The sequence below is a fragment of the Thamnophis elegans genome, chromosome Z (genome assembly GCF_009769535.1).
Source record: "Thamnophis elegans isolate rThaEle1 chromosome Z, rThaEle1.pri, whole genome shotgun sequence".
NCBI classification, from domain to species: domain Eukaryota; kingdom Metazoa; phylum Chordata; class Lepidosauria; order Squamata; family Colubridae; genus Thamnophis; species Thamnophis elegans.
Genome location: NC_045558.1, coordinates 63,638,481 through 63,664,795, shown reverse-complemented (window position 1 = coordinate 63,664,795; position 26,315 = coordinate 63,638,481). Strand labels below are relative to the sequence as shown.

Sequence of the window (26,315 nt, the reverse complement as noted above, 5' to 3'; positions counted from 1 at the left end):
CAAGAGCCGCAGGCGGCAGGGAAAACAAGGCTTCTTTGCCAACCTCCCAGCTGGCAAAACAGAATTTTTTGCAGTTCTGTGGGCGTGGCTAGAGGGGCATGTGACTGAGTGTGTGTGTGTGCATGATTTATGTCAAGTTGGCTACGTCCACTTAGCCACATGCCACCCCACATAGCCATGCCCACAGAACCAGTAGTAAAAAATTGAAACCCACCCCTGCTTTGGGATATCCTTGACCAGGATAATAGAGCATCTCCACAGGTATCATGATAAAAATAATAATAATCAGATGTTATGGACAGATTTCTCCTGTTACATTTTGTTTAGCAAATGAAATAGTTTGGGTTTATATTACAAAGTTGAAAAGTTCTGCTATTGTTTTATTGAACATACAGACTGAATATAATTATTGAAAGTACCATATTTATTTCTTGCACAGTAAGAACACAGTAAATAATTTTAGTCACAGGATTGATCAGACAAATTCATTTAATCATTTTAAGGGGTCATAGTATCATAAAATTTCAGAATTTCTGGCATAATTTACTGTAGCTTGATTTAATGAGCAAATCCCATTTAAAGTTGATGTGGAGACAAGAAACCTTCTAAAAATGGTCCTAGTTTTAGCTAGTGGGAGAAAAATCTATAGTATAGAAAATGAAATCGACTCATCACTTTACTTTTAAGTACTAAAACCATTCATCTGGCACAAGTAATCTTTTGAAAACATTTAGAGTGGTGGCCCACTCGCTAAGACACTGAGCCTGTTGATCAGAAAGATCAGCAGTTCAATGGTTCAAATCTCTAGCACCGCATAATGGAGTGAGCTCACGTTATTTGTCCTAGCTTCTGCCAACCTAGCAGTTCGAAAGCACGTAAAAAATGCAAGTAGAAAAATAGGAACCACCTTTGGTGGGAAGGTAACAGTGTTCCATGCGTCTTCGGTGTTTAGTCATGCCAGCCACATGACCACAAAGACGTATTCGCACAGCCTGGCTCTTCAGCTTTGAAACGGAGATGAGCACCTTCCCCTAGAGTTGAGAACAACTAGCACATATGTGTGAGGAGAACCTTTACCTTTAAAGTATTTCTATCTGCTCTTGCTCAGAGTAATGCAAAAAATGTTATCTTACGAATGTGCGAAATGATTCTAGAAGACTACTTGTGTTAAGTTAAATAGAAAGAAAGTAATCTTGATCTTGGGCCTATATTATATTTTATCATATGAAAAGAATTATAACAATATCCACAAAGCACCAAAGACTATACATTAGCATTCCTCCAAAAAATGCTTTTTTCTGAGCAAACTATGGCAAAGACATAGCTGGCATTTTTGCCTGTGACTGACTTAAATTAAGAGAAGCACATATGCAGAAATCATGATGCTATTAATCTGCTAAAACCCTATTTGGAAACCTAAATGTGCCGTATGTATAAGAAGTTGAAAACTTTAAGGTGTTATTAATGGTGGAATTGAGGAGTGCTTTGAAAGCATGTAGTAATGACTATTTTTAAGCAATGACTATTGCTTAAAGGGAACTTTGGAACTAGATAAATTCCCTAAAACTAAGGCAACTAAGAAAAACAGATCATCTCAAGTCTATCTGTTTGTAACCTTGAAATACTTGAAGTAGTTCATTTCAAGGCAACAATTTTTGAATCAAAGTACCTTGAATCTTCTAATTTGAAGAATGTATGGAAAATATGGGACCCATTACTCCCAATGTGATTGAAATGTCAAAGATGTTCACACCAATTGTATTCACAAAGTTGTGATTGTGACGGCATCACTGTAGTCAGCTTCAGTCAGGTGATTGTAATTTCCAATGCTCCTATCACTTTCCCACAGGCAAAGTCAATAGGGAAGCTAGCAGGAAGTCATACATCATTCTACTCCCACTACTTTTCTGTCAACTCCTGGTGATTCTGTTTCTCTCTTTAGGTAAGTAAATACTGAGAAAGGACTGGGTCATAGATTATCTAGTTAATAATAATGAATCATGATGACTAGTTAATATTTAGAGCCAAGGTGGCGCAGTGGTTAAATGCAGCACTGCAGGCTACTGCTAGATCAGCAGTTCAGCGGTTCAAATCTCACCGGCTCAGGGTTGACTCAGCCTTCCATCCTTCCGAGGTGGGTAAAATGAGGACCCAGATTGTTGGGGGCAATATGCTGACTCTCTGTAAACCGCTTAGAGAGGGCTGAAAGCCCTATGAAGCGGTATATAAGTCTACTGCTATTGCTATTGCTATTTCCAGTATAGTAGGCAGTGAGCCACCAAATATCAATTTGTAAAAAAGCAATAAAGCGAATCTGCAGTTGATAATTTGTTGATGGAAGAGGCATCTTGTTGGCAACTAAGGACAATGAGATACTAATCAAGAAATGGTTAGACCCCACCTAATCATCAGAAATATTTTAGAATATGGGATCTAGAGTCTATAGTATAAAGATTAAAGTTTTACACACATGAAGGCAACCTCCTAACCAACTTCACATATATTACTCCTTTGAGATAGCCCGGACAAAACACATAATTATGAGTACTAACATCACCTTTATTAGGTACAGCGTTATATTATCAGAATTTTGAAAGTCTGAAAATATTTCTCTCATCTGCTTTTACTTTCCAGAAAACTAGAGAGGGTCCTTTCTGAAAGGCTTCCTGTACACAATCTTCCTGTGGACCAAGATATCTTTTATATGATGTTTGTCTAATCTGCAGCACTTCCTCCTGTCTCCCAAGGTCCTTCCTACATACTATTACACATATGATACCAGGTTCCTAAATAGTTTTCTAAAAGAGTATGAATAGTGTAGTCTGTGTGTATACATACTCATACATCCAATTCCTATGAACACAATTTATGCTCTAAAAATCTTCACTAATGGCATCTTTTACAAACACATAAAATAGTGTTTCTTCAATCAATGAATCAATAATGAACAATTTTTAGCTTCATGTTTCCTGTCTCTTTTTTTAAAAAGCATTTTTTTTTATTTTTAAACAAACACAAACGGACAGAACAAAAAGCAAAAAACATAAAAGAATCTTCCATTACAAATTATAGAAAGAACGTTGGTCTTGCCTGAACGTGTCTTTTAAGAGGAAGTGAGGGAGTGGTCACATGTGGGTATTCTCAAAGCCTGATTGGTCCAAAGACTGAGAGCAAACTGTTAAATACTGGTGCCTTCCAATCCTGGCCCAGTTTCCTTGAAGGCGCACTGAAACAACAAAAAACAACAACAACCAAACCCCCCAGGAACCACCCGGGCCCTCTCCTTGGCCCCGAAGGAAAAACCCCAGGGCGGGTCATCACCACTCCCTCCCTTCCTCTTAAAAGACACGTTCAGGTAAGACCAACGTTCTTTTTCCAGAGGAAGGGAGGAAGTGGTCACATGTGGGACATACTCAAGCTGCAGTCCCAGGGAGGGAGAACAAGAAACCATTAAGGCCCAAGGGGAGCATCAGACACCATCCTCTGCAAGACCCTCCGACCAAAGGACACGTCTGCCAAAGCGAAGGCATCCAAATGATAATGAGGGATGAAAGGTGTCAGAGAAGCCCAAGTGGCCGCGCGACAAATGTCTTCAAATGGGGCCCTCGTGGCCCACACCGCCATGGTCACGGCACTTCTAGTAGAATGGGCCGTGATGCCTGACGGGGCCGACTGACCAGAAGCTCCGTAAGCCTCCACAATAGCCTGATGCAACCAACGGCCGATGGTGGCCGAGGACACCCTAGAACCCAACGTTCCTGGCTGGAACGAAACAAACAAGGCCTCCAACCTACAGACCCCCTCAGTCCGCCGGAGGTAGATCCGCAGAGCGCAGCGGACGTCCAACCGATGCCAGAGCCTCTCCCTATCATTGCACGGGCCCGGGCAAAAGTCGGGCAGGACGATCTCCTGAGCCCTATGAAAGGTTTAGGTTTAGGTTCAGGTTTAGGTAGTTTTATTTATATGCCGCCCTTTTCCATGGGGGACTCAGGGCAGCTTACAGTTCAAAAGGAAGGGAGGACATACAAATTAAACACATGAGACAGTACATCGTTAAAAAAACACAACATTCATACAATTCGGGTGGGTTGAGATCTTTAGTCCCAGGCCTGTCGGGACAGCCAGGTTTTCAGGGCTATGCGGAAGGTCTGAAGGGTGGTGAGGGTACGAATCTCCACGGGGAGATCGTTCCATAGGGTCGGAGCTGCCACCGAGAAGGCTCTCCTCCGCGTGGTTGCCAGTCGACACTGACCGGCTGATGGAACTCGGAGGAGGCCTAATCTATGGGATCTAATTGGTCGAGAGGAGGTAATTGGCAGTAGGCGGTCTCTCAAGTACCCAGATCCACTACCATGGAGGGCTTTGTAGGTGACAAGTAGCACCTTGAAGCGTACCCGGAGATCGACAGGTAGCCAGTGCAGCTCGCGGAGGATAGGTGTTATGTGGGTGAAACAAGGTGCACCCACGATCGCTCGCGCGGCCGCATTCTGAACTAGCTGAAGTCGCCGAATACTCTTCAAGGGCAGCCCCATGTAGAGCACATTGCAGTACTCCAGCCTAGAGGTCACAAGGGCACGGGTGACTGTTGTGAGAGCCTCCCGGTTCAGGTAGGGGCGCAACTGGTGTACCAGGCGAACCTGGGTAAATGCCCCCCTGGTCACAGCTGACAAATGGTGTTCAAAAGTCAGCTGTGGGTCCAGGAGGACTCCCAAGTTGCGGACCCTGTCTGAGCGGCGTAGTATTTGACCCCCCAGCCTGAGAGATGGAACACTTGGCAAATTAGTGGGAGGGAAGCACAACAGCCACTCGGTCTTATCTGGATTGAGCACAAGCTTGTTAACCCTCATCCAGTCTAACAGCCTCAAGGCCCTGGCTCATCACGTCCACCGCTTCATTGAGTTGGCACGGGGCGGACAGATACAACTGTGTATCGTCCGCATACTGGTGGTATTTAAAGGGAGTATTCACCTTTGGGATGAAGGTAGGATCAAGGCAAAACACCACCCTTTCCTGGTGAAAATGGCAAAGGTCGTCCCTGGAAGACAGGGCGCCCAGTTTTGAAATACATCAGGCAGAGGTAACTGCCACCAGGAAAGCCACTTTCAGAGACAAGAACCGTAGATGAACAGACCAGAGAGGTTCGAATGGGGTCCCTGTCAAAGCCCTGAGCACCAGGGGAAGGTCCCACGTGGGGAACCTGTGGATGGGGGGAGGCCTGAAATTAGTCGCCCCCTTCAGAAAACGCTTGATCAGGGGAACATGGGAGAGGGAAGAAGACCCCACACCCCCCCAGGACTGAAGACAAAGCCACCACCTGGCGGCGCAACGTGTTCTGTGAAAGCCTGCCTTCAAGGCCCTTCTGCAGGAAGTCCAAGACATTGGGAATAGTGGCCCTATCGGGAGAAGTGCCAAGAGGAGAACACCACCGGACAAAGGCCGCCCAGGTGGAATTGTAAATGAGGGTCGTCAATGGACGTCAAGATGCCTCGATGGTACGAATGATCCTGGAGGACAGGTTAGCCCTCCTCAGCAATCGCCGTTCAAGAGCAAGGCAGTCAGATGGAGCCACTGGGGCTCCGGGTGAAGCAAGGCCTCCTGCCGCAAGATCACCTCCTCCCGACGAATCCTCCATGAAGGGGCCACTGGACTAGATCCATGAACCAAGGCCTCCTGCGCCAATAAGGGGCCACCACAATGACTAGAGCTTTCTCCGCTACCACCTTCCTGATAGTCCCTGGGACAAGGAGAATGGGCGGGAAAGCATAAAGAAGGCCCAAGGGCCACCTGCTCCTGAGGGCGTCAGTGCCCTCCACCGACCTGGACTGAGGGTGAAAAACTGAGGGAGTTGGGAGTTCACGGGCGAGGTGAACAGATCCACCAGAGTCCCGAACCTCTGACAGATCCTCCGAAACAACGACGGATGGAGCTACCACTGGCCATTGTCCAGAGTCGCCTGACTCAGCCAATCCACCTGGACATTGGAGAGCCCGGATATGTGTTCCGATACCAAAGACAACAGGTGCCTCTCTGTCCAGGCGCCCAGCCTCAGAGCCTCCAGCCAGAGGGCCTGAGAGTGGGTCCCCCCTTGATGATTGATGTGGGCCTTGGTGGCCACGTTGTCCGTTAGGAGGAGCACGTGACGCCCGTCCACCGAGGACCGAAAGTGTCGCAGAGCCAGGCGGGCCGCCTTCAGCTCCAGCCAATTTATGTTGTGGTGGAGATCCGAAGCCGTCCACCTGCCCTGAGCCATCCGAGAACCCACCAGGGCCCCCCACCTGAACAGACTCACGTCTGTGGTGACGGTCACCCTGTCCGGCTCCCAGAAGCAGCAGCCCCACTGAATGGCTGGGGAAAGCCACCACCACAGCGAGGCCCGGACGCCCCCCCAGGGAGGCGGAGAGTCCGAAGAGAATTGCTCAATCGCCCCTGCTGAAAAGGGATGAGTTCCCACTGGAGAGGCTGAAAGTGAAGTCTGGCCCACGGGACAATCCCAATGCAAGAGACCATCTTGCCCAATAACTGCGATAGAGAGAGGATCGAAACTAACCACTTCCACGAACGCTTCCTGCTATCTGACGAAGGCTGTCCTGACGCTCCCGGGACAGATGCACCACCCCCGACACGGAGTCTATGACCGTCCACAGGTGGAGAATGCGCATGGAGGGGGAAAGATGGCTTTGGGAAAGTTCACCGAAAACCCCAGGCTCTGAAGGCTCCAAATGGTGAGCCGAAGGTCTGAGATGGCCAGAGGAAGAGACCCCACCTGAACCAAGACATCGTCCAAATAACATTGGAGCCGCACTAGGATAGAGCACAGATGAGCTGCCAGGGCCACCAGAACCTTTGTGAAAGTCTGGGGAGCCAAGGCCAACCCGAAAGAAAGAGCCCTGTATTGGTAGTGGTGGGTCCCGTGAGAGAACCTCAGGAACCTGCGGTGAGCGGGAAGATTAGGGATGTGAAGATAGGCTTCCGTGAGGTCCACAGAAGCCAAGAAGTCCCCTTTCCTGATGCCCTGAAGGATAGATTTGAGAGAGGACATTTTGAACCGCCTGTACACCAGGAAATGGTTTAGGTGCTTGAGATCTAGAATCACCTCCAGCCCCCCATGCTCTTCAGAACCACAAACAGGTTGGAGTAGTGGCCCAGGCCCCGTTTCTCTAGAGGAACTGCCTCCTCCACCACCCGAATGTCGAGAAGGTGGGTCCAGGCTCCGAGGCAGAGGGAACGACCTGAAGAGATTCGGTGGGGTGGAGAGAAATTTTAACCTGAGACCATGACGAATCGTGATCTCATCCCATTGATCCGCATAGAGGGAAAGGCAACCGCCGATAGGACGACTCGGGTTCGAGTCACTTCCCCCTGCGGTAGGGACAGCCGCCTCCTCCATGAAAGGACCGCCTGGACTGGTGTTGGAAATGATTTCTGTCCTGAAAGGATGACCTGGGGAACTGCCTGTCAGAGCAGAAAAAAGAAAAACGCTGGTTATAGTCATAATCCGCAGCCCTATACTGATGCCTACAGTAAGGATGAGGCCTAGTGTCGGACTTCTTAGCATTAGATGGAAGAACCTTCTTCTTGTCCTTATTCTCGACCAGAATGGGGTCAAGGGCCTCACCAAAAAGCTTAGGCCCCTTGAATGGGGCGGCCGCCAATTCCCACTTTGTCTTGTTATCCATCTGCCAGTGGTGCACCAAAGGAGCCTGTGAGAAGTGACAGAAGTGGCTAAGGCACTGGATGCAAACTTGAACGTGTCCAGGGTCGCATCAGCGGAAAACTGGCAGGCTGCCATGATCTTGAAGAGATCCTGGTGAAGCCGCTCATCCTGAATGGGAATGCGCTCCTGCAGCTGCTTAAGCCACTTGACCATGGCGCGGTTAAAGTAAGAGGCCGAGGCCACGGACTTGATAGCCCATGCCGTGGCATTAAAATTCTTCCGCAAGGTAAGCTCCGTGCGCTTATCCTCCGGCTTCAATTTATCCGCCACATCGCCTGACACCACTGGAGAGGAGGAGACAAGGGCAGCCACTGGGGAGTCAATGGCTGGTAGCTGAATGGCCTGAGCAAAGGTCTGCTTCACATTATAGTGCCGGCGGTCATTGCTCCCAGGAGCTGAGAAATTGGAGAAACGAGCCCACTGGTTGGTCAAGACCTCCAGAAACAGGAGAGGAACCGGAATCTCCCCCTTGTTCGTGGCCGTGGCAGAAAACATGGCCATGTCAGGATCCCTAGGCGGGGGCACCGAAGGATCCCCAGTCCCCACCTTGGTGGTCTTACGCGCCTTGTCCAAGAGGATCTTGAACATGGCAGGGACAGAGTCCTGCTGAGGAAGGCTCATCTGAAAGGCCCGCATTCTCGTCATCCGAGAATCCCATGACCTGGAGATTATCCACCCCCATGACCAAAGCTTCGCTAACCATGGAAGGAGAGGAAGCATGATACTGGGCCCTGCCTATCCCCCCATGCCTGGAAGAGAAAGAGCCTTTATCCCAGAGGGCAATGCCCCGTGAAATGGCAGCAGAAATAAGCCTCTTAAGACCTTCAGGGAGTTGTTCCAAATCCTCTATATCACCAAAGGCAGAGCTAGGACCCCGTGGAGCTAACCTGTGCAAGGGACAGGGCCCTCTAGATGTACCCTCCAATGGATCCCTCGAAGGGGAAGGAGAGGGGGACCCCCTTCTCCTGTAATAGGAATGAGGCCTATCCGGAGAGACCGAGGGGGAGGAAGGGCTAAATCCCCTAGGGAGAAGAGCATGCAGAAAGAGGCCCCAGAGGAGATCTGGATCTATCTCTGGATAAGGGCCCAGTTGACCTGGCCTGCCTCTCCGCCCTTTCAAACGTTTTCTCAATCGCCCTGTGTCTCCTGGCTTCCTGCCTAGTGGAGGCCCTGAATGAGCGCTGGGCAGCCAAAGAACCTGTGGAGGGGGATCTCCTGCTCCACCCCTGCACCAAGCCTTCTCCACCCCGGATCGGGCCCACCACCTGGCCCTGGGGGATCTCTGCACCCTCGTCCATACCCAACTCACGCGTCCGATGCTTGCACGAGGGTTCCCAGGCTCTGAGGCCCCACCGGGACCTGGGCCTGCTGGCTTCTGCAAGGAATGAGGCCTGGGTTGCCGCAGGTCAAAGCGCGCTCCTCGTGCCACTTGGCAGCAGTCCAAAATGGCCACCGGAACTTTCCGCCCAAGTTTATCGGCAAAAAAACAACTCCACGCGGCTCAGCCGGGCTTTCAGACACCCGCACGGCTGCCAGCAAAATTGGGGGAGGCCACACGGCGCCTGGCTCGTACCTCCCTCCCCCAAGGCCAACCAAAGCAAGGAAACAAAGGGAGCGAAGCACGGAAGCCGCTCTGATCTATTGCTGGCTCCGTGAGCGGCTCATGCGCACCTCGTGGCTCCGCCGCCGCTTCCCTGACTCAAAACTGCAAGTACAGTAGCTGCTATAGCAGCTGAGATAGGAGCTGGCACCCCTGCACTCCCAGAGATAGGGCTAAGGCTCTGGGCCCACGGGGGGAGGCAGAATGCCCCACAGGGCCCTCCCCAACCGCCCGAGGCAGAGAACTGTCCCTTGGGGCCACAGCTGCACAATTTAGAATTTAGGGAAAGATTTTAAAATGCCCAATTAAACCAAATGCGAGACCAAATTGAAAGAAATAAAATCCTACCAGGAATATTCTCACAGTACTTGGACCAAGAAAGACTGAGAGGAAACTGGGCCAGGATTGGAAGGCACCAGTATTTAAGAGTTTGCTCTCAGTCTGGACCAATCAGGCTTTGAGAATACCCACATGTACTCCCTCCCTTCCTCTGGAAAAAGTGTGTCAGTTGGTTACAAGATTTCTGTGCATCCCTTCCATAGTCATCACTTGCAATTCATATCAAATCACATATTTTTAAATCAAATATATATATGTGTGTGTGTGTGTGTGTGTGTGTGTGTGTGTGTATGTGTAGATGTAGATGTATGTATGTATGTATGTATGTAAATATTCTAAATCTAAAGTAAAATTATATAATGGCATTCCATTACATCTTCCTAAAAACATCCAATAACATTACATCTCTATAACATGTTCTAAATAAAAATTGATTATATTTAATAACGAAGCTTTTAAACTTCCTCTCATAGTTAATGGAGTTTATATAAAATTTCATATTGTCACACTAATTATATGTATGTGTGTGTGTGTGTGTGTGTGTATGCATTATCATTATTAATCATTTATTTGACTATAACTATTATCACTTCATTTTATACATAATACTCTAAATTTAACTAAGTTTAACTTAATTTTTATTATACACTTTCATTACATCAACCTGTATCTTTCCAGTAATAGTACAGTCTTATGTCTTTTGCCATTTGTAGCATTAGTATTCTGATTATTTTCTTGGTAAGTCTTGTATGGACTTCGCTTCGTAAGTTGTTGTTCATTTCGTATCTCATAAAAACTCAAAACTCTCCATCTGCTCTTTCCATCAGCTTGTCTTTGGTCATCACTGGTGCTTCTGTCACGATTTCTCTCACCTCCACCAATTTTTCTCTCTTTTCTTCTTCTATACTTTGAAATATGGAGTAGCGTTCCAGTCCATCTATCTCCCTTTTCTACATTCCGCTCTTGCCATTTCCAACCATGCTCAGTTTGTTGTCAGTATCCACAATTTTCTTATCTCTTTGTTCATTTTTTCCTTCAATTTTTAGAACTCTGCCTCCACTTTCTTCATTTGATAAACAGCCTCAATTTTTCCATCAAATGTTTCTGTTTTGTGGTCTATATTCTCCAATCTCTTCTCAATTTTCTCTGTTACTACTAATAATTTTTGAATTTCAAACATAATCATTTGCCATCTTAAAGTTTCTTTTTCCTGCTGTGCCATTCTTCCAATTTGTAAACACTGCCACTATAGCATTCAAGGCTTTTTATTAAATTTCAAGCAAGTTCATTATAATCTTTCAAGGCAAGGTTTTGTCTTCCCTCCAATCCAGCTGGTGATAGAACTCCCGAAGAAGACCTGTGTAAACAATCTGTTTACACTATCTACTTTCTACTATCACTCTCAATAAACAAGCTGAGAAGCCTTGAAGTGTCAAATGATCAAATAGAAAGAAAAAAACCATGTTTCCAAGCCTCCAGCCTCTAAGTGGCAGTGCTACTTCTTTTCCCTCTGTTTATATACCTTTTTATATCTTCTTTATGTTCCAAATTTTTAAAAAGAAATCTTAAATGGAGAAAAAAAACAATCCAATCAAGCATTATACAAAAAAGATAAGAAAGAATAAAAAGTAGTTGAAGAAAAACTAATCCATTCAGTTTAAAAAATAGGGAACATTTGTAAATAATTCCATTTATAAAAAATTAAAAAAAGATAACAGACTAAGTTTAATGTAGTTTAACTTCATCACTTACTCTTTTCTGTCTTCAATTTTAATTTAGCTTTGATTTTGGGGGGGGGTAGTCTCTTTTCTAATAATAAAGTTTCCTCACCAATTCGACACACTTTCTCTTTCCACTTTCTTTCCGTTCCGGAGCTGTCCCAACTTCAGCAACTTCAATGGCTGCGTTTCTGTCATCGGAAATAAGAGCTTCTCCTGGATCAATCAGGGACTTTGTGGTGTCCCTGAGATCAGCAGGACGTACTCTTCTCTATTACTGTCTCAGCAGGATGGTTTAGGTCCAAAAGGACTGTCCAGCAGCAGAAATATCAACTGCAATCTTGGAGCTCCAAGATCGCACGTAGTGTTGTCACAATGTCAATTCCTCCTTTCCCTGGTTCCTGTCTCTTGTGGTAAGAAAGAGGTCTTTCAATCTCTTTAAATCAATTTCTTGCCCAATATTATTTGAGCAGTTCCGTATGAATAATCACTCCAAAGGAAATTGACAACCAAAGTCCAAATGTCCCTGTGTATCAAAGAGCATGACAGCCGTTCATTTTAGGGGCTGACTCTAAGTTGAATGCATCTATTGATATCACAATGTGTTCCAAGGCTACTGTTTCAAGAAATAGAACACCATCTATCAGAAAGAAATACAGGAAAGCATGGTGAACATTTGCAGGCAGGCAAGCAGGCAAATGAGTTCATTCATTCATTAGTTTCCAGGTAAATTTAGTTTGATCTGATCTAGAGAGTTAACTTGCAGAGAACCCCTACTATAAGGAGAAAAATACATATATATTATTTTTTGCCATAGCTGTTTGGTTTTACATATACTAAACATGTTACCAGTAAATACCAAAATATGGAGAAAACTGTTGTGGTTGGCATAATTTTAAATCAATGCTTCACATTTTTCTCTCTTTGTTCTGTCATGGCCTTGTATGCCAATATTTGTTTACAGAGGGTTGCATTCAGCTCTTTGTTGAAACTGCAAGCAGCATGAAAAGAATGCACCCTTGTCAAGCCTGCTGAAAATTGTGATAATCTTTAATTATTATTCTTCAGTGCAACGAGAATGATAAAAGTCAAATATTCAAACTATCTATTGTTCAGATTATGGGCTCTTGAGTGATTCCCGAGACACAGCTGAGAATGAAGATAATCAAATGACATAGAAAGGCCACTTGATGAGGCCTCAGATACAATTGCTCCACTAGCTAAATCTAGACTTTGATTGTGAAGGAGAACACTGGATGAAATGTGACAGCTGGTGGTAGTCATTCATTTGATATATGGAATCAATCATAGGACCTCTTAAGAATCTGGGTTCACCAATCCAATCCAGGGGGCCAGCTTATTTTTGAAGGATGTATTCATAGAATGATACAACCTAAGATCCTATTGACAGAAAACTGGATTTTAGAACTCAGCAGAAATTAGGTGGAAATTTTGGTGATTTAACATCATATACTGTTCCAGGAGAGTGGAAAGAGACAACAGTAGTTGATGCACTGATGCATAATGGGCAGGAACACTCACTGTGGTTCATTGTGTGAGAATGGTCTTATCTTCAAAGCTTTTTTTAGATCTTGCATTACAGTTGTCACATCTTTTTACTCCAAAATGTAGAAAATTAGCTCCCTCTTTTTTGAAATTTTAGAAAGGTCTTGGGGACTACAGGGGGAAAAACAATGTGGGAATTGTGGCTGACTGTAGGCCTCTAGTTCATCATCCCTATGCCTACCAATAACAAGAATACTTTCTAAAATTGGCAGCTTTTCTCAAAAAAAGTGAAAAACTGGCACCTTATAGTGTTATTTACATCCATCCACTACTTTCAACAGCAACAAAGAAAAGATTGTGCAGTTGCACTGAGGAAGCTGATAGATTAAAATTCAGCAGTAGTTTCCCAAATCAACTAAGATATAGCAGTGTTTTATTTTTAATCAGTGGCTAGTTATAACAAATGACTACAGTACCTATTGTGCTGTTTTTAAAAGTGAGCACTGTTTCTAGATATTTAATTTGCAGTTTCTAGGTACAGTCAATACTTATTCCATTTCACTACTTTAACAGTTGGAAACAAGTGGCCTTGGTTGTACTAGAGTCTAATTCAGCACAACTATGGCCTCTTCCTGTAGATCCGTGATGGCAAACCTATGGCACACATGCTACAGGTGGCACATGGAACCATTTCTGAGGGCACGTGAATCATTGCCCTGTCAACTCCAGTGCCATCTGTGTTGGGCTGTTTTTCGCCCTTCCGAGGCTTCAGGGGACCCTCCTGAAGCCCCCAGAGGTAGAAAAACAGTCCAACAGGCAACCCAGAAGCCCATTCCCAAACTTCCAGTTTGAGTGTTGGCCCATTTGTCACCCTCCCCCAGGCTCCTAGAAAGCCTCAAAGCCTGGGACGGCGAAAAACAGACCTACCGGACGCACCAGAAGTTGGAAAATGGGCTGTTTCTGGCCTCCGCAGAGCAGTGGAGCCTGGGGAGGGTGAAAAAAAGGTCCACCATGCCATCACATGCCAAAAGTGGGGGGAATACAGAGGGGATGATGAATGCATGTGCAGGGGGTGCATAGAATAATGGGTGTGGGCACGCATGCGCACAACCCCACCCCCCCACTCCCTCCTCTTTTGGCACGCGTTGGCAATAAGGTTAGCCATCACTGCTGTAAATCTTCTACAAGAGCAAATACACAAACACTTTAAAAAGATTCATATTACTATAGTTGTGAGAGAGTATTTTTGCTCAAACACAAAGATATACATACACACACGACCCATACAATATATTTCTTGTCCACAAAATACTTAGTAATTCATACACTAATTCATATACTAATATGACTAATAGTAGTTAATTCATAAACTAGCCCCTACCAGCTCAGGAATCTCCAAGTGTGGACTATAATTTTCAGCCAGATTTCATTCTTGTGGGCAAGGGAATTCTCAGAGCTGTAGTCCCAACTTATCTGAGTTAGGGAAAAGGCAAGGATTCTCAAATTGTAAATGTCTTTATGAAAACCGCTCCCTTCCTTGTCTTTTGCGAATAAAAAAAAAAATATTAGGCAAAAAAATATATATCACTAACTTTAAATATAAATCTAGATATCTATTTTGGATTCAAAATTTTGATGATATTTCTTCAAAAAAGGGCTATACTTCCAATTATTTATGATCCCTGTTGTTGCGATGTCCTGTATATTATTTTAAAATATTAAGATTAATAGCTGTGACATACTTAGATAGAACTTCATTATATTCTTCCCTTTCCCAAAGCTAGGAGATAAATTAACTGAGAGAAGCAAATCCTGCAAATTCACTATTGATCTCATTAATTATATGTAAACATTTGTTTCGAATTATCCAAATTTTGTCCAATAACTTGAAGAGCCAAAAAGAATCTCATATACTAGTGAAAATGAACTTTCTCACTAGATCACTGTTTTTTAAAGTGATAACTTGAGCTGAAAGAAAAGCAACTTTGCAATACTGAATTCTGGTTTAATGCAGGTTTGATTTAGCATGCTGCACAAAGCAAACTATAGCTTATTCAACATTCAACATAAGCAAATCGTAACTTGGACAGTGCTTCAATCAGGATAAGGCTTCTATATTTCTGAAAGTATTTCATTTTTAATATAAACAACTGTTTATATTACAGCACGAAATACAGCACTAGCAAACATTCTCCAGATTACTCTGCAAACTAATATCAAGGAATAAAACTCTTTTGTTAGGTTCTTGGTATAGTTGATTTGCTTTGGAAACTGACACTAGACTTAATGGGCTTCAGTAAAGTAGTTCTTCAATTCTTACATTACACTAGATTGCCAAATGATATTTTCAGTTTTAGATATCCTAGCTCTTAACCCCAGATATTTGCAAGATTCAAACAAATTCAGCATGTTTATTCCTAGCTGCTAACCTCCCATCACAACAATTTCTGTATACTTTCTAAAAACTCACAAATAAAGAGACTCACCCATTTCTTCACTCAATCTGCACTTTTGCTAAGATTTTTCACAAATGATGTGTCTGGCTGATATTTTTATCCATGATCAACTCCATTAACTTAGTTTTCTGGAGTGGCACAACATACCAAATTATGAACAAACCACATGGGCGAACTTCATGTAGCACTTCTGCCCAACTAAAACATGGCTATCTACTCTAGTCTGTAACTCAATGGGTTAGTGAACCACAACACCATCTAAAGCACAAATACAGAATATAAAATGGTTCCTTATTACTAGATTGTCATCCATTCCCATAGTCTAACAGAACCAATTTAAAGATCCTCTCATGAAGTTCATACATTACATTGTCCCCAATAGCTTTCTCTTAGTGTTCGTTCTCGTTCTCTGTCTCTCTCTCAAAAAGAAATACTACCATTGGTCATTCCATTAGGAAATTGCATCATCATTAATATATGGATACTGTATTATACATATATGCATGTACTGTGGTAAAAATAGTTAGAGGAAACTAACAATCCATTTCACTAAAAGGCAGCCAAGCAATATTATTCCCTCATGCCTATGAGAGGAAAAAGGACCACTGGGTGCAAAATTCTTATATTAATCATTTTCTCTCTTCCATGCAATCAATAGCACTCAAGACAACCCAAATTTAATTTGAGCCATTGAGCCAGCAGAAACTCAGGTGACTTAGTAAAACAGAGAACTGGTTTAAAAGCAATTCTTAAATATATCCATTGTAAATCATAAAACAGCTGCCCAAAGTATAGTTCTTCCCTGTCCCACAGGAAAGACTTGACTGACTTGACCCGAAGATTTAAAGCACAAATGGCAAATTCAGAAACAACAGTATGATAAGGGAACCAATGTCTCCAAGGAATTGTGGATTCTTCCCTGGAAGTTTTCAGACTGAAGCTGCATAAGAACCATATATTGGAGATGCTCAGTTTCTCATTTTTGAAATCAGTTTGATGGTCCACAGGTAGCTTTTTATTGTGCAGTCACATTCACAGAATTTGGGCCAGGCTTTTACTGCACAATTCCCTCATCTTTTTCCTGAGATTTCCCAAAGAATCTAGATGTTGTTGGCTTTCCTTGTAATTCTCCATATTTCTACCACACCTTCTGCCTGGTTGCTATTCCAAAAATTGTCAATGAAAAGGAAGGGAGAGAATAGCTGAGGGTCCTGGATTTGCAGGCAACTTTTCAGCATAAGCCTGGATTCATACACAATATTTTTAGACTGCTGTGCTGAAGTAGCCCATGATTTACTTGTTGGCATTGCATAAACTCCTGGACTATCAAAAATAATCAACTGCACACAGTTCATACTATGCACTCAAATAACATGAAGTTGGATGATTTGTAGCTAAGAAAGTCAAGGAAACACTGGTTTGCCTCTGTGCATGTATAGCCAGTTCTAACCAGAGGATTTCTGGAAGAAACTGGTTCCTAAAAGTGGAGCTGGCTTATCGCAGGAGGCTCAAATTCAAGGCCCACAGGCCAGATCCACCCCATAGGGATAGGAAAGAAAAAGAAAAAGAAGGAAAGAGGGGAAGAAAGCAAGAAAGGAAAAAGAAGAAAAGGAAAGAAGGAAGGGAGATTCTAAGGAGAGAGTGAGGGTCTGAGGTAAATCCTGCCTTAGCACTTGGCCATCAGCAGCTGTGCTGCAGTTTGCCATCCCCTTGTCCCCTCCTCCTGACCTCTTCTGGTGATCTTCCATCCTATCACTGAGGATGCTATGGTTACAAAGCCAGGTCTCCTCACAAACAGGAGTGGGTCTCCCTCTGACCACACTTTGCCCTCTCGCACACACCATGAGCAACTTAGCCACGGAGCAAGCACAGCAGCAGTGGGAGCTGGCCACAGCCATCACACACACACACCCAAGTCAACCACAATCCTGATGCGCCCTCAATGAAATTGAGTTTCACACCCCTGGTTTATTGGAAGATTATATTTAAAACAAACTTCTTAGCATTTTTCTTTTTCAAGAAGAGGGAGAAGGAAGAGTTAAGATATATAAATTGGGTAAATTCACATAAAGGCTTAATAAAGAAAAGCCTGTTCCCTCTCCGGGGAATGACCTAATACTCACCATCGAGTATTGTCGTAATAATGCTCCAGCACCGAGTATCCGAAGAAAGAGTTATTGGGTCCTTGATAAATCACTGGATGATCCAGATCGATGTTATAGGAATAAACCAAAGCCACGGAAAGCGTCGCCACCAGGACTTTAAATCCACCCCGCTTGCCCTCCCAGGGAAATCCAGCCATTCTCTAGTTTTCAAAATTCGCCTCTTCGCATGCCAACTAAGAAAAGCCCTTTCTTGTTGGCTCTCCGGCAGCGGAGAGCTGCGTGGCCGCCCGCGTTTCGACTTTGAGGAGGCAGGATCAGCAGCAGAGAACAAAACGCCCCCGCAGCTTGTAGCATTCAAACAGCTCCTTCGCCACAAACAATAAAAAAGGGAGGTGGAGCGATTAAGCCAAAGTTCCCGAGTCAGCGTTGTCCCGCTGAAGTCTCGAGTACCAGCGAAAAGCGCAGCTAGCAAGAGTAATAGGCTCAATTCGAAGCGCTACTTCACGCCAACCTCCAGCCCAGGTCGCGTGGGGCCACAGTCCTCCTTTTCCAAGACGCCGCCGTCCAAACCAAACCATGGACGCCCTCTGTTGCCCGGTCTAAGAAACACAGCAAGGCAACTCCTCTCGGAACCTTGTCACGCCTCTTTTCTTGGCCCGACTGCGAGTGAAGTTTTATACACACTGCGTGGCTGTGGTCGCGCAACTCCATAGCGGTATAAAACTGGGATTGGAGAATGTACAGCGCAATACATTATACAAAGGCACTCGATTGTGCGGATGAAGGCGGTTGGGTATAACAAATCATAACTTAGTTAAGGAGGATTGAATGATGGGAGGACTGTATATTTCCTATTTTTAGCAGACCATAAAACCACTATTATCCATGGTGTTACCAAATATTCTCTTGCTGGCTTCTCATAAGCAAATTGGAAGCAGCAAGAAGTCAGAAGTCAGACACATGACATCCTCACTTAACAACCTAGGTTGTCCTCAGTAACAGGGTCTGCCATTGTTATGCAAAGAAATTGTATGACATACTTTACAACCACATTGCTTAATGATGAAAATCCCAGTCCCAATTACCATAGTTAAGCAAGAACTATTCACAAAAGCCTAAATAAAGAAGCTGCTGAAATAGACTATTTTATCTTAAGCTTTTAAACTCTTTGATTGTATAGACTTTGGTTACACACAATTGGAATGACCCCAGATAGTAATAAACAGTAGCATGACTCATAGGCCAACTAGCTTTAAGCAGCAAAATTACTTCTTTACTATTGTTTTCATACAGATTTGCAGAATCCAGAGTGCATTGGCATTCTTAACGATAAAGTTAAACTGGATCTTTCCAGTCTTATTTTACTGGTTAGTAATAGTAGTAGTCTTAGGTCAAAACAGAAGATTATATATTGTAGGGCAATCACTCTCTCCTTTCACCTCCCTTTGGCATCTGAAATTTAACTGACAGTTTACACATGCATTTGCAATTTACATTTTAATAAAGAAGAACAAATACATGAAGATAAAGAAGATATTTCAAAGCCCACATACTCAGCATTAATTTAATAGGATTAATAGGATATTTTGAGAATGCCTTTGACCTAGATCAGATGAATCCTGTTGAAGAAATTAGGTGATTTTCACTTGTTTTCCCTTCTGTCTTTGATATTTATAATCTCTAAAACTCTTGGATGCAGTTTGTGAAGGTTCTCCATGATCATATTTAATTTCAACCATGAATCCTTTTTCTTTTTATTATGGGGGGAAATGCTCCTGAAGTTGAGGCAAACACCTACTGTAGATGGAAATTCACATATTCACTCTTCCCAAGTGTTCATTTTTTCTGGAAATACCATTATTTTAACTAACTTGATCTAACTTTTATTTTCACTGAAAATAATCCTTCATCCTTCATCATCATGTCTAACCACCTTTAATTCTTTGACATTAATTGTAATTTTATTAAACATGCTAGAGTAAAACTTTCAAGGAAAAAAAATCTTCATTGAGTTTCTGCTGATTGAAACAAAGCTCAGTAGCAAAACAATGAATATACTTTGATCCAATTTCTGAGTTGGGTAAGCATGTACAGTATGTTTGTGTTACTGTGTTATAATCAGAGGTGGGTTTCAAAAATTGTTCGAACCTACTCTGTGGGCGTGGCCTCCTTTGTGGGAGTGGCTTGCCACCCATGTGACCGGATGGGAGTGGCTTGCTACCCATGTGACCAGATGGGAGTGGCTTGCCACCCATGTGACCAGATGGGAGTGGCTTGCCGCCCATGTGACCGGATGGGAGTGGCTTGCCACCCATGTGACCGGATGGGAATTAGAAAGCCAAAAGTATGAAAGAAAACACCAATTATGTAAGGAAAGGTCCCTAAAATGTATAAGGAAATATTACTAGATAATTATTAATGAGTAGATAACTGCGGGACATTACACACACACACACACACACACACACACACACACAAACTATGATGGAAAACACCAAAAAATAAGAATTCCCCCCCACACACACACACACAAAAGACTGCAAATGAAACCAGGTTTTTTTTTTCCTAAGCCTAAGGACAGGAAAGACAAAGCCACTGGAATAAAAACCATCAAGGCATTGCGGGCAATTATAAAGGACAGGCATTCACAGAACCATCAACCACCTCAGAATTACATAAACAATGAGGGTGAAACACACTAAATCTGATTTTCTAGGATACATACAATGGCATTGAAAACAGTGACGACCATTTTTCACACTTAGCGACCGTTGCAGCATTCTCATGGTCACGCGATCAAAATTTTGATGTTTGGCAACAGATTCGTATTTATGATGATTTCAGTGTCCTGAGGTCATGTAATTGCCTTTTGTGACCTTTTGACAAAGTCAAATGGAGAAACCAGATTCACTTATATTACTAACTTATCAGTTGCAGTTATTCACTTAAGAACTGTGGCCAGAAAGGTGGTATAGTGACCAAAGTTACAATGACATTGAAAAAAGTGACTGATGACCATTTTTCACACTTAGCGACCATTTTCACACTTAGCGACCGTTGCAGCATTCTCATGGTCACGCGATCAAAATTTTGATGTTTGGCAACAGATTCGTATTTATGATGGTTTCAGTGTCCTGGGGTCATGTAATTGCCTTTTGTGACCTTTTGACAAAGTCAAATTTTCACACTTAGCGACCGTTGCAGCATCCTCATGGTCACACGATCAAAATTTTGATGTTAGATCCCAAGGTTTCAGTAAAACTATAATTAGTTTCATGCATTAGGATTATTTCAAAGCACAAGCAATAATTCATATTGTAACCATTTCAAACTATGCCACACACAATAACTTAAAATGAAACCATTAATAATATTCCACACACAATAAGTTACAATAAAACTATTATAAAAAATTCAATGCACAATACATTTCAAAGTATTGAGTATAGAGTTTTCTAAAATGGTTTATTTTAATTTATTTTGGATAGATTTTTTTTAAATAGTCTAAGACAATTTAAAAAAAGATTCTATCCAAAATAAATTAAAGTAAACCATTTTAAAGTATTCTACACTCAATACTTATATGTAAAACTATTATAAAAAATTCAATGCATTAAATAAAATATTTTAAAATACATTAAAATAATTATTAAATAAAAACGGGCCACTTACCAGCAGCAGGCAGAATCAGCAGCACTCTGATGCGATGGATGGATCCTCGTCGCAATGGCAGGCAGCAGGAACAGGTAAGACACCTGACTGGAGGGACAAGGCTAGGGTCACTTAGGTTGCCTGGCAGACTTAGCCAGCCAGGCGAGGGTAGAGGTAGGGGTGGGGGGCTTCCCTAGCGAAAACTAGGCCGCCGCCGCCCGCCCCCCCACCAGAAGACAGCCGCGCAGCGTACGCGAGGCCGCGGCTTTCGCAAGGGAAGGCCTGGAGGAGTTCCCTTGCGAAAGCTCAGCCGCCGCCGCCCCCCCCCCCACCAGAAGACAGCCACGCGGAGTACGCGATGCCACGGCTTTCGCAAGGGAAGGCCTGGAGGAGTTCCCTTGCGAAAGCTCAGCCGCCGCCGCCCCCCCCACCAGAAGACAGTCACGCGGAGTACGCGACGCCGTGGCTTTCGCAAGGGAAGGCCTGGAGGAGTTCCCTTGCGAAAGCTCAGCCGCCACCGCCCCCCCCAGAAGACAGTCACGCGGAGTACGCGACGCCGCGGCTTTCGCAAGGGAAGGCCTGGAGGAGTTCCCTTGCGAAAGCTCAGCCGCCACCGCCCCCCCCCAGAAGACAGCCGCGCGAGTACGCGAGGCCGCGGCTTTCGCAAGGGAGGCCGCCGCCGCCCGGACCACCCGGAGGCGGCCACGCGGCGCACATGAGGTTGCCGCTTTCGCAAGGGAAGGCCTGGAGGAGTTCCCTTGTGAAAGCTCAGCCGCCGCCCCCCCCCACCAGAAGACAGCCACGCGGCGCACACGAGGCTGCGGCTTTCACAAGGGAAGGCCTGGAAGAGTTCCCTTGCGAAAGCTCAGCCGCCGCCGCCCCCCCACCAGAAGACAGCCGCGCGGAGTACGCGACGCCGCGGCTTTCGCAAGGGAAGGCCTGGAGGAGTTCCCTTGCGAAAGCTCAGCCGCCGCTGCCCCCCCCCCACCAGAAGACAGTCACGCGGAGTACGCGACGCCGTGGCTTTCGCAAGGGAAGGCCTGGAGGAGTTCCCTTGCGAAAGCTCAGCCGCCGCCGCCCCCCCACCAGAAGACAGCCGCACGGAGTACGCGACGCCGCGGCTTTCGCAAGGGAAGGCCTGGAGGAGTTCCCTTGCGAAAGCTCAGCCGCCGCCGCCCCCCCCACCAGAAGACAGTCACGCGGAGTACGCGACGCCGCGGCTTTCGCAAGGGAAGGCCTGGAGGAGTTCCCTTGTGAAGCTCAGCCGCCCCCACCAGAAGACAGCCGTGCAAGTACGCGAGGCCGCGGCTTTCGCAAGGGAGGCCGCCGCCGCCTGCACCACCCGGAGGCGGCCACGCAGCATACACGAGGCTGCGGCTTTCGCAAGGGAAGGCCTGGAGGAGTTCCCTTGCGAAAGCTCAGCCGCCGCTGCCCCCCCCACCAGAAGACAGCTGTATGGAGTACGTGACGCCGCGGCTTTCGCAAGGGAAGGCCTGGAGGAGTTCCCTTGCGAAAGCTCAGCCGCCGCCGCCCCCCCCACCAGAAGACAGTCACGCGGAGTACGCGACGCCACGGCTTTTGCAAGAGAAGTCCTGGAGGAGTTCCCTTGTGAAGCTCAGCCGCCCCCACCAGAAGACAGCCGCACAAGTACACGCGACGTACACGAGGCTGCGGCTTTCGCAAGGGAAGGCCTGGAGGCCTTCCCTTGCGAAACCTAGGCCGCTACCGCTGCTACCACCTCTACCACCCCAGCTTCCTACCGCCGCTACCACCGCTGCCGTCACCACTGCCCACCCAAAGTCCCACCATTAGCGTCCCGAGTCCTGCCGCCAGGGCTTGGTTGCTTACCTGTGGGGGAAGCAGCAAGCTCCTGGAAGGTGAAGGGAAGGTGTGAAGCGCGAAACGAGGCGTCTCGGCAACAAACCCTTTTGAAAAACTCTTTGAGAGAAAGATTCTTTTCAAAAGAGGAATGTTAGCCGTTGGCGCCACACTTTCAAACGAGGCCAGCCCACTCACTGATTGGCTGGACTCCAGCCAAACAGTGAGCGGCAACTGGGCTTAGTGCAGACGGGCGGGGGGGCGTGCGACAAGGGCCAGGACCGGTACCGGCGTTCCTGGAAGTTCATTACTTCCGGGTTCACCGACGAACCGGTTCGTGCGAACCGGTGCGAACCAGTAGGAACCCACCCCTGGTTATAATACTATAAAAAGGGATTAATCGATCTAGTAAACTAACAGCCAAAGGGTTAATTTTAATCTGAAACAAATTCAGTGATGCACTGGGTTAAACTAACAGGCCCTTGATTAAATTGTTTCCACATATTTATGTTGTGGAAACATGCCATCCCAGTCAGTTAAATGAATTTGCACATCTATATTTCTCCACATCAAATCAAGAAAAAAGAACTAGAAAAAGGGCATTGGTACTTACCTGAGAAGCCTCTTCTAATAGGGTGGAGATAGCATCCATACATGGGTTGACATTGTCCGCCTTCTGATTAAACTGAGTCTGATAAAGGTTAGTTAAGACATGCCACTTGTTGCTAACCTTACCCAGTTTTTTAGCGAAGAAGAACTTAGACAGACTCAACGTGTCATCGCACAAACATTTTGGTAAACAAACTTCTCAAACCAGAGAAATGAACCACAAATTTACAGTAAAAATTTTGAATACAGAGCTCTTTATAATGTATAGCAGGCAAACTCATTCTTATAGCACTAATGGTATAGCAACGAGAGCAGTCAGAGAGGGAGGAGATTAATGCTATCTCCACCCTATTAGAAGAGGCATATCAGCTAAGTACCAACACCCTTTCTCAATAAAGGTGGAGATAGCATCCATATATGGGACATACCCAAGCCCACATGTCCCTATGGGAGGGAACCAAACTGATCCGGAACAGATGCAGTAGAATGAACGGCCTGTAAGACCCTGCGGCCAAATGCTGCATCCAGAGACGCAAATTTATCAATTTTATAAATTGAAATGAATGGAGAAGGGGAAGCCCAGATTTCTTTGAGAGAAGCCTGGGTGGCCCAGGCTGCTGTCATAGCAGCACTTCTGGTGGAGTGTGCTGTTATGCCCTCAGGTACAGCCCGATGCTGGGAAGCATATGCCCTGGCTATACAACTGCTGAGCCTCCTGCCAATGGTAGAGGCAGACACCTTCCTACCTAGGGTCTCAGCCTGAAAGGAGACAACAATTTGGATCTCCTAAATTCAGAAGTGCAAGAGATATAAATCTTAAGTGGCCTTTGCACATCCAGCTTGTGCCAACGTCTCTCCAAGGGATGAGCCGGAGAGGGGCAAAACTACCTCTTGCGCTCTATGGAACCACGATGAGACTTTTGGTGCAAAGGATCTAATCGAAGTACTATCCTGTCAGTGTGGAAGATGCAAAGATCCTCCCTTACCGACAGGGCCTGCAGCTCTGAGATCCTCCTGGCAAAGGTGATGGCCACCAGGAAGGCCATCTTCCAAGAGAGGAACTGTAGTTCCACTGACCAAATGGGCTCAAAGGGGGCATCCATTAGGGCAGACAAAACCATGGGCAAGTCTCATGTAGAGTAGCGGTGAACCAGGGGTGATCTCAGATTGACTGCCCCTTTCAGAAGCCTTTTCACAGCCGGGTGATGTGATAAGGGTTGTTCCCCCCCCCCAAGTCAGAATCGTAGCCAGAGCTGCTACCTGTCTTCTCAATGTGTTGGGTGATAGCCCTTTCTCCAGCCCATCTTGGAGAAACTCCAACACCTGGGGAACAGATGCAGTGGGGGCATAAATGGTTGTCGCATCACTTGCAGCATATATGCCAAGTGGCATCATATATGCGAACCGTGGATGGTCTCCTGAAAGCTTGGATAGTGCCAATGACCCTGGAGGAAAGACTGTTCTCCCCCAGAGAGTGCCACTCAAGCACCAGGAGGTCAGCTGGAGCCACTAAGGGTCTGGATGCTCCAGTGACCCCTGACTGAGGGCACCTGCAGTCTGAAGAATCCTCCAGGGGCTGGCTACTGACAGGGTCTGTAGGTCCATGAACCACAGCTATCGCAGCCAATGCAGGGCCACTAGGATTACCTCTGCCCTTTCAGTGATCACCTTGTGCAACACCCGAGGAATCAAGGGCAGTGGGGGAAATGCATAAAGTAGTCTGGGGGGCCACCAACACCTGATAACGTCGGTCCCCTCTGTCCCTTGTGTCCTGAACCTCACATAAAAGCTTGGGAGCTGCACATTGTCTGGGGTGGCAAAAAGGTCCGCAACAGGTGGTCCGAAGCAGGCCAAGATTTGATGGAAGAGTTGAGGGTGGAGGCACCATTCCGCATTGTCCACCTTGGCCCAGCTGAGCCAGTCGGCTTGAAAATTTGCCACCTCCGAGATGTGTTCCGCAGTCAATAAAGCCAGGTGCCTCTCTGCCCAGAGGCCTAGTTCCATGGATTCTGTCATGAGGTCCTTGGATTTTGTGCCACCCTAACAGTTGACGTGGGCCATGTTGTCTGTCAAGACCAGTACATGCTGACCCGCAATGCTTGAGAGGAAGTCCTGGAGGGCCAAGTGGATGGCTCTGAGCTCTAATCAGTTTATATTGCGAGTCCTGTCCACCTGGTCCCATTGTCCCCGGGCCATCAGTCTCTGTAAATGAGCCGCCCAACCGTAGAGGCTGGCGTCTGTGATGACCGTCACCTTGTGGACCACCCTGAAGTGGCAACCTTTGGTGATGGCTGCCGATCTCCACCAACATAGAGATCGGAGGACATCCACCAGAACAGCAACCTTCAGCAGTGATGTACTCCTGCGGGCCTTCTGGAAGGGTAAGCGAAACTACCCTAGAGAAGGTCCCTAGTGTGGAGGCACGACCAAGGCATGATATTAATAGCCAACACTAATTTCCCCAGCAAACATGATAAGATAGCCAGGAAGAACCTACGCTGGCCCAATACTTCCCAACCAGTTGAACAATGCTGGTTTGCCTATCCTCCGATAGGAAGACCTGACCTGACACCGAATCAATCCATGCCCCTAGATGCAAAATCCAGGTGGTGGGGTCTAGATGGCTCTTGGCCATATTGATAGAAAAACTGTGAGCCTCCAAGGTAGTTATCATGAGGGCAAGGTCACACCTTGCTCCAGATAGGGACCTGGATAATAATAGAAGATAATCAAGGTAGCATTGGATACGCACTGACCAGAGTATGAGGTGCATGGCCAATGCTGCCAACACTTTGGTAA

The 26,315-nt window shown here is 45.7% G+C and overlaps 1 protein-coding gene across 2 annotated transcripts in view; it reads right to left on the bottom strand.

Moving 5' to 3' along the window:
- The window catches only part of ITGA9 (integrin subunit alpha 9), a 615,138-nt gene extending 597,231 nt beyond the window's left edge, over positions 1-17,907 (bottom strand). For both annotated transcript variants that reach the window (XM_032236787.1, XM_032236788.1), the window contains exon 1: positions 17,457-17,907. In XM_032236787.1, coding sequence (XP_032092678.1) covers positions 17,457-17,635 — 179 coding nt within the window. In that variant the 5' untranslated portion in view covers positions 17,636-17,907. The remainder of the gene's footprint in view (positions 1-17,456) is intronic.
- Between the last annotated feature and the right edge of the window lie 8,408 nt (positions 17,908-26,315).